The following is a 9222-nucleotide window of genomic DNA, read 5'->3' on the forward strand; positions in this document are numbered from 1 at the left end:
GGGAGGAGCTGCTCGGTGAGGTCTGCCAAACAGCTGATCGGCAGGTGGCTGGTAGGTGCTGAGCACTATTTTTTTCCCATTGGTGCTCTAGCCCCAGAGCACCCATGGAGTTGACACCTATGAGTTTCTATTCCAAAAATAAGAAACTGGCTGTAATATGGTGTTGGGATTCCAATCAGTGTCTTAGGTTTGGTGAGGGGAAAACTCAACAACAAAAAAGGGAGAAAAAAGAGGGGTTTTTGGATGCGGGGAGGAGTTGTTTTAATCTATTTTGGGGCAATGGATATTCCACAACCTAGTTCAAAACAACTGAATTTAAGTAAAGTAGTAAGAGACACAAGGTCTAAGACAATGCGTACAGTATTAGAGATGTCAGCTGAGACTTTCCACAGACAGCTAGGCAATTTAACCACACATCTCCCCTTAATTTCAAGTTTATAGTCATGTATGTTGAAGACAAGTAACTGTGGTAACAGTTCGTAATTGCCAAACACTACAAGTTAAGTTAGCCAGGAGTAAGGGTATTCCACTCCTGACAGAGATGATGGTAGCGTACTATTCAAAACCATATAACATATTACAAATATTATTCCAGACCCTGGTAAAACATGACAAAACATTCCGTGAGTGCTACATGTGATTACTATTCTTGTATTCAGATAACAAAAAGCCTGGCTGAAGACATTACCTAAAGTGATTAGATATATTCTTGTGGAGGTACAAAAAATATTGCAGAAGGTATCACAACAGGGACCACCTCACGCTGTTGCTGTCATATTGCTCCCTGTTATCGGGTTCTGCCCCAGAGCAAACCCCACGTACACAGAAAGGTGGCTAGATTATGGTGTTGCTGGGCTTTCCCCTTGGTGGTCTCTGCCTGTTGGTTGCCTCTTCTCTCTCGCAATGACTTGTCTCTTTCTAGGGCTTCTATGACCCAGCCCTCCGGTCAGGTCAGTCCCTTTCTAGGGTATCCAAGTGCAGCTGTAACTGTATAGGTCCCAAGCTGGCTTCTCTCAACTGGCCTCTTCAAAGTCCCTTTGCCTGGCTCCCCTGGTCTGGCAGCAAAGTCCTTCCAAATCAAACAGAATGTCACTCTCCTTTTGCAGAGCAGTAGGTCCCAGGGCTTGTCCCCGGCCCCTCAGTAGAACTCCAAAACTACAAACAAGAACATTACAAAACATTACCCAACATCTTTCACCGCTCTCTAGGCTTGAGCCTCTCATCCCTTTTGGACTCCTCTTCAGCTCCCTGTTCTTACTGAACATTGGCCCAAGGACTGCCTCCCTGGATCCTGTCCCCTTGTTCCGGGGTCCACCACAGGAATTAGCTCCTGTCCTGTGGCTTGGCTCTTCAGCCACAACCAAGCTCAACTGTTCACCTCCACAGCCAGTCCCTACCTGTTCAGCTTCCTCCCTTTTTAAGCCCTACACCAGGGGTTCTTAACCTGGGGTGCGAGATGCCCTTTCTGGGGGTGCGAGACATGCCAGATTTTTTTTAGAAGGTGAATCATCGAAAACACAAATTAAGCACAGGCACTTAAGTACAACTACTTTGTTTCATCAAACCTATGTATTTATTAACATTATACATTTTTTAACGATTACTGTAATATACAAACAAAAAATATATCTAGGTTTAAAGAACTGACCTACTTCAACGATTTTTGATACGGGGTGCGAGAACATGTTTTGATTTTTGATACGGGGTGCGAGAACATATTTTGAGAACCAAAGGGGGGCAGGCTGCGGTAAAGGTTTAAGAACCACTGCCCTACACCTAGCTCAGTTGAGGCAGGGTAAGGCTAATTAAACAGGACTGGTTAGACCCAGGGCCTCTTGGCTCTTAAAGGGGCAGGGCAGGCCACCCTGGTTATGTTTACCCTGAAATAAAGGACCCATGCCACAGCCACAGCTGACTCGGGTCAGATGACTTGGGGACTCAGGCTGTAAAATTGCTACGTAGCTGTTCGGGCTCAGGCTGGAACCCAGGCTCTGGGACCACCCTCCCTCACAGGTCCCTGAGCTCATGCTCCAGCCCAAGCCCAAATATCTACATGGCAGTTTTACAGCCTTGTAGTCCAAGCCCCGTGAGCCCAAGTCAGCTGACCCAGGCCATCTGTGGGGGGTTTAATTGCTGTGTAGACATATTCCCTGTCACATGCCACAATTTTCACTCTGGACATTCTCTTACTTGTACTGATTGGCCATTTGGTTCAGCAATCTTCTCTGCTCCCCCTCACAGTCTCTTCACTTCAGCCTCTCTCCACCTGGCCTTCACACCCTCATCCTTCCTTCCCTCCCTCTTTCCCCCTCACCCTTTTCCCTTCCATGACCCTTCTCCCTTCCTGTGCCTTTCCATCTAGCTAATTCCCTCCCAGCAACACCTCATCCCAAAACACCCCCCAAAACAATGGAACTAATATGATGTTTGCTCCCAATCAATCACTCTGTTTGCTTTGGTCCTGTGTTCTCTCCCTTTTCCCTATTTTTTGTCTGTCTTGTCAATTTAGATTGTAAGCATTTTGGGACAGAGACTATTAATTTATCTGTTTGTACAGTGTTTAGGACAATCAAATTCCAATTTTGTTTGATCCTAGGTATTACCATAATAAATATAATCAATAAAGTTAAGGAGAATATGTAGAGTCACTCAAAACAAATTTTGGATCTTTCAGACTAATAGTGCAGAGAGAGATTAAATGCTGTGTTGAGCCTTTATTTCCTTTGAAACATAAGAAAACAAAATGCAAGTTTGGTCAAAGAATTGGCATAAGTATAGACGAAAGATTAGGCTACCTAATCCATCCTTCTAGCAGTGCAGGAGTGTTCCCTACTTAGTATATTTGACACTGTTTTTTGTAGGCTAGATTTTAGTTATTTAAGTGATGAAACTTGCACTTATTATTATTTTGGCAAACTGTTATTGAGTTTACTAAAAAATATTTCACAAAACGCAACAAAACACATAAAGATGTTTGCTTCCTCCCCTCACAAGGTGATGGATATTATATGGCAGTTCCAGCCTTTGTGGGACACAAAAAGAATGTTGGCCGTCTGAAACTTCTTCTTACTGATCTCAAGCCGAAGAGGAGCTACTGTTTGATTTTCAGTTATCGCCTTGCTGGAGACAGGGTGGGGAAACTCAGAGTATTCCTGAGCAGCCACAGAAGTGCTCCTGCCTGGGAGCAGAGCAGAGGAAAAGATGAAAGGTGGAGGACTGGAAAAATAGAAATGCTTCAGGGAGTGGAGACTACTAAAAATGTAAGTTAAGGCAGAAACCAATTACAATAACTAACACAACAGCTTGCATTTCATCCTCACTGATTTTTACGCATTCTATAGACCGTTTTGTAGGTATACCAATTACCAACTACTGAAAGCCACCTCCAAGTTAGAAAATGGGAGCCATACTTTGCTAGCAACACCACCAAATAATTTCTAGGATATAAAAGAGAATAATATTCTCTTGAAACTTTGTCTTCAGGGGCAATTTAACTAGAGAGAATTTAATTACTTGAATTGCTCAGGATGTCAAGAATAAGAACCTTATCGTTTTGTGAAAGTTCCATCAGATCTTTAGTGATGACAACTAGTTGTGGCCTCTGATTTATGTCTCAGTGCAAAAGTAGGTATAAATATGTACACTGAGAGATTATCGTTTGTTACCTCCACCACAACTACATTTAAAGATTGAACTATCGCCTAGGTGGTGAAGGATTAGAGCTTTCAGTTTGGCTTGCAACATTTCCTGATAATTTGATGGGGTGTGCGGAATGATCCTCATCATTAAATACCCTGGGTTTTTGGGTGTTTGCATGAATGCCCTTTAATCAGGGAAAGGGGAAAAAAAGCTGTCAAATGCAGATACAATCCTCAGTGTTAGTCCAGAGCCTGTATCCAGTGTGTGTTGACATGCTTACTAGTTTTGTCTCCTTTAGTTAAGTTCATGATACATGTGGCCTCCACTCCTGATATTGCATACACACAGACTTGCTTCCTCCATATAACACAAATACACTAGGGGCCAGATTCTCTGTCCATATAAACAGTGTACTGTGCCAGACTGAAGGGGATGTGACTTTAAAGGTGAGTTTATCCCTCCTTTGCAGCTCCTAGTTCCTGGGGCTGGTGAGGGAATGGGATGGTCCTGAGAATTAGTTAGAGCAGCCCAAACCCCATATCCCCAAGGGGCTATTCTGGCAGCTGTGGATCACCGGAATACACACCAGTCCCAATATGGACAGGAGATGGGTGGTGTAAAGCCATTTTGCCAGCCCTCACCACCTTGGGATTCCCTTATTTAAAAAAAAAAAAAGAGAGAGAGAGAGAATCCACAGGTAGCCAGTTAAGCCAGCTTTCAGCTGCTTTGCCAAGCAGGGGCCAGAACCTGCTCCAAGAATTGCAACAGGTTTAATTAAGGTTTCCTCTTGACACTTTACAGTCAGATTCACATTTAGGCCAAGCTCCCTGTACACAGCTTTGGAAGTGTAAAGGGCTTTAATGAGGACATAAATTTCATCCGTGGCCACTTAGGCCTTTTGCACTATCAGGCTCTAAAATACTAAGACCCAGATCCTGAAAGGTATTTAGGTTTTTAACTTCAATTGATTTCAATGGAACTATTTCAGTAGAAGTTAGGAGCCTAAATACCTTTCAGGCTCCTAACTTCTGTGCCTAAATACCCTGTAGATAAGCACAAAGAAATATCTAAAATAAATATTGCACTCAATAACCAAACATACAAATAGAGGGCAAACTCACAATTGTAATGTCCCCAAAGAAAGGAATACACAACATCATCATATCAGCAACATATATATACATGTTGCTTTATTATAATGTATTCTTGGTTTTTTGAGAGAGACAGCATTTTGTTTGTACTATAACAATAGTAAATTCCATTATGAGAATCAATTTGGTATTGTAGATTATCATAGAGGACAATCAATCTTGCTCTAGTTCAGATATTATGAGTTATAAAAAGATCAAGGATTTAAGTGGGTAAATTTTCCTAGATAGTGATAAGAATACAAATTTCAGTTGATACATCATCTCAATCTAGTTAAATAACTTTGTTTCCTCTTTCACAGTGGTTAAATGTTCACATTTGCTATCTCGTAATAATTAATGCTTTTCCTTTCTTATGTCAGATCATTTTTGAATCAGAACGTGGGAAGGGCAAAACTGGAGAAATTGGAGTGGACACTGTAACTTTGGTTTCAGGCTTGTGCCCTAAAGATCACTTGATAATTGATTTCTGAGCTTGTTATTTCTATTCCTATTTTAATATTTGCCATACTAGTACTGTATTTTGTTACATCATGACAGATGAAAATAAATCTGGAAAATGTCTTGAACTTTATGCAAACAAACTGACATGCACAAAGTGTGCAAAATCCTTTTAAGCACAAATTTTTCTATCAGATATGCTAATACTTGCTTTGAGTCTAGCACTACTGTATTCTATAATTCAAGGTAAAGGTTTATATCGTATGGAGCTATTTGTCTTGCTTTTCTATAGTATGCATGCTTTCTTTACATAAAATTCCTTTTTAATGATGTCCTTATGTCTTATATTCCACTTTGTCCACTTCAAAGAAGCACAAAGCAGTATTTAAAAGAACTTTATTATCTCTAATGACATTTACATGACCAGAGAACAACTTTTTCCCCCAAGTGCCTCAACTGTGATTATTAACAATATAACATTTTATCTCAAACTGTAATACAGGTATTTATGTTTTTAAGTGTTTTTAGGAGATTCAATGGTCCTGATTCTTAACTATGTTACCTCTTGTATAGTCATTTATACGTCTGTAAAAAGGGTATGAAACCCTATATAATGGCATGGCACCCCTTCTGAGTGGGTGTGTCCACAGTTTTTTAAATAGTCCCAGCCCTGGTATTGGGCCGTACTCCCAGGACTTCCTCCCTGGAGGCAATGGTTTCACCCTCTTGATCTACTCTGGCTCCAACTCTCCTGCTGGGCCTCTCAGCTTTTCAGATCTCCTTTTGTGGGTTTATCGCTCTCCAGTTGTAAGCTACTTCACCTAGTGGCCTAAGGGGGGGATCCAGGCCCACCCACTACTCCAGTTCCAAGCCACACACCGCCCTGTCCTTTTAACTAACTGCTTTCAGTTCCCTGGGCCACTTCCCAGCAGCCCCAGCCTTGACCGATGTCTCACCCTTAGTTCAGGGCTCTTCTAAGTTCAGGCCCAGCAGCCAGCCAGGAGTTCTTCCTTGCTCCCCTGGTCCCTACCAGCAGTGAGCTGTCTGTGATACTGCACCATTTGAACTCCTCTGGGTACAGCAAGGAACTGCCTTTCTCTGGCACTGAAGCTCCTTTTTATATGGCCCTCCCGGCCCCTGATTGGGTGCTCCCTGCAGCCTCTCTGATTGGCTGCTTCCCCCTGCAGCCTCTCTAGCCCACTTGGAGGCCCTCTTCCATGTCTCCTTTCCTGGGATGGGTGTGACAGGACCCTGAGGCCTCCAGCAGAGGGGGCCTCTGGGCCTAGTCCACCCAATCACACTGTACTATTCTGATTTTTATAACCACATTGTACTCACTTTGCACTAGTATAAATGACTATACAAAGGTGTAAGGCAGTGAAGAAATCAGGCACGATGTATTTTTCAAGCAAAGTAATATTTTTGGTGGCTTCACAGCATAAAAATATGAAGTCTATAGTTTACATATCTAGAAAATATGACATCCATTTTCTCCTTCATTCACATACTTATTTGCCACTAAATTGATGGCAATTAACATGAGCATGGAGGAGAGATTTTGTTAGCCTGTATAGATTTCTTACGTTTTAATATGTAGCTCTAAAATCTGCTCTACAGTAAGGACAGAGGGAAGCAGTCTTTTCTTTAAACGGATGGAAACAAGTTTCCAAGTGGAATCATGTATTTTGTGTGTGTATTCATTTCTAATAAAATATTTGAAAAGTACACTTGTGTTGAGTAAGGTTTCTGAGTCACAGATATTGCTGCTGGAAATAATCCTCGTGTATTTCCTCTAATTTTATAAATATCTACTTGCATCTTTAAAAGATTTTTACATGAAAAAGGAATGTCAAATGTTACACACACAAAAAACCATAAAAAACAAAAAGACCAAAAGATGGTCTGTCACTGATGTCTAAGAAATCTGATAGAACACTAGTATCTTATCTATATATTGTCCTTCTTTGTGTCATGTGAGTCCTGTATTCTCAAGTTTGATTTCCCTTTAAAGAAATCTCTGCCCTAAAGCCAAGGAATATATGCAAGACAAGTTTCAGGTTTGGGCTTTCCACTGACTCTACAGTTTATGTGAACAACTGATATGAGGGAATCATCAGGCGAGGTTATGAAATGTTTGTCCTGCTTTTGTAAACGTGATCTTAATTTCTTCAATGGTTTCCTGTGAAGTATTATGGGACTGTAAGCAGGGTAAGCAATCTGTGATGGCATCCCCACTGACTGGTATAGGGATGGGGGGAACCCAAGTCCTCCCACTCCATGGGCTTCTGACCTAGGGGCCCTTGTGAACACCACAAGGCAGGCATCCACTACCTGCAGTCTGGGTAATCCTGTCCCCGGATCTCTTCCTACTGCTCTGTCCCCACTAGGGGCATATCATGGCTTGTGGTTGTCCCTGACAATCTGGTCCATGGGTCTCAGTAGGCTAGGGACTTCCAGCTCCATTCAGCAGACATCCCCTCCCCCCAGCCCTGTGAATGTCCTCCCAATGTAGAACCTCTGTAGCAATGAGCACAGATCTTCATCTCTCCACCCACCATGCTGCTGTGCTGAAGAGGCCACCTTTTAATTCCCTCCTCCAACTGGAGCAGATCTGTCAGGGTGGGTCTTCCCAGGCCGAGTTGTTCCTGTGCCCTTATCTCTCCAGTGTGGGGTTTATCCACCCCACCACAAGTACGCATCCCATCCTTTTTAGCATCAACCAACTGAAATCAAACACTGTTTTAAAAGGGCTTATTGGAGTTATTTTGTGTGTCAGGATACACACTGCTGGTTAATTTTCTCCTCCCAAAGTTAACAAGCTTTAAGTATACTCAGCTTACTCAAGGATGCATTTTTCCTTGTCCTCAATTCAATATTCTGTGGATACCTAATAATGGACATAAATATAGGAGGAAAACATAAGATCTAGCAAAGTGGAGAGATTACAGTAATTCTAGAAGCTTTTAAAATGTTGACAACATTTAAGTAAACCTATGAATGAATTTGTCTATGCAGCAATATTGGGGATCCACTGACAGCAAGGGAAAGGTTAGTGTTACAACCTCAATGGCTTCCAAAAATGGATTGCAATTTTCCATCCACTGAAGAATCACAAGTTCCAATGTACAGTACCTGATAAACATATACTTCTGAAGTTGCCCCTGAATCGCTGATCCCATGATGCTATTCAGGAGCAAGAACAGGAATAGAAGATGATGTCAATATTCCATAACAATATTTCTTCTGTGAATAAAACCATTTGGAATGTCCAAAGCTGCGTGAGTCGTTGCTGAGTGCATATAACTGTTCTAGAATTTGCTGACACTGTTGCTACCCTAATCATTTGCAACAGATTTGTAGAACACTTTCTGGTGTCCTGTGAATGGGGAAGATGTTGTGATGTGAAAGAGGCTGTGGCTAATCAAATTCTATTCTAATCTATAATGAGATGCCTCAAAATTAAAAGTAGCTGTGAAGGGTCTCACAAATAAAATAGCTGCTGAGCAGTTTTTTTATTTCCTTTCTCTTGATTGTGAAGTAAGAACACACACAGTCAACACCTTAACACTGTTGTAGCAGCCACAGGGCTCTGCTGTCCACACTTGTAGTACGCAATTTGTAGGTTTCTCTTATCTAGAGCTTTACTGAAGCTTCCTTTCCCAGTTTCACATCTGAAATCCTGCCTTGATCAGATTGCAGATTGTCTGTGCAGAGTTTTCAGTTCTGTGAAATTAATAATCTTGGTTGGAATTCTTTTAACCAGGCATCTGATGTACTCAACCTCACAGATCCTGAACTATTAAGGAAAGGATTAGAGCTACTTTTAACTTTAGATACATTTTAATATTTTCTTTTATAAGTAGTTTATTTGTCTGTCATGTTCTGGGTTTCCCTTTATTTGCCATTTAAAAACATTGTAGCCAAAGGAGGAAGACTGTGTGTGTGTGTGAGACCAAGAGACTCTGTGCAAGTAATAACAGTTCAATATCCCTAT

General features: G+C 41.6%; 1 protein-coding gene across 3 annotated transcripts in view; it reads left to right on the top strand.

Moving 5' to 3' along the window:
• Positions 1-6918, top strand: part of EGFL6 (EGF like domain multiple 6) — a 75218-nt gene extending 68300 nt beyond the window's left edge. For all 3 annotated transcript variants that reach the window (XM_073327946.1, XM_073327955.1, XM_073327963.1), the window contains 2 exons: positions 2995-3260; positions 5150-6918. In XM_073327946.1, coding sequence (XP_073184047.1) covers positions 2995-3260; positions 5150-5260 — 377 coding nt within the window. In that variant the 3' untranslated portion in view covers positions 5261-6918. The remainder of the gene's footprint in view (positions 1-2994; positions 3261-5149) is intronic.
• The last annotated feature ends 2304 nt before the right edge of the window (positions 6919-9222 follow it).

This window comes from Lepidochelys kempii, chromosome 1 (assembly GCF_965140285.1).
Source record: "Lepidochelys kempii isolate rLepKem1 chromosome 1, rLepKem1.hap1, whole genome shotgun sequence".
Lineage (NCBI taxonomy): Eukaryota > Metazoa > Chordata > Testudines > Cheloniidae > Lepidochelys > Lepidochelys kempii.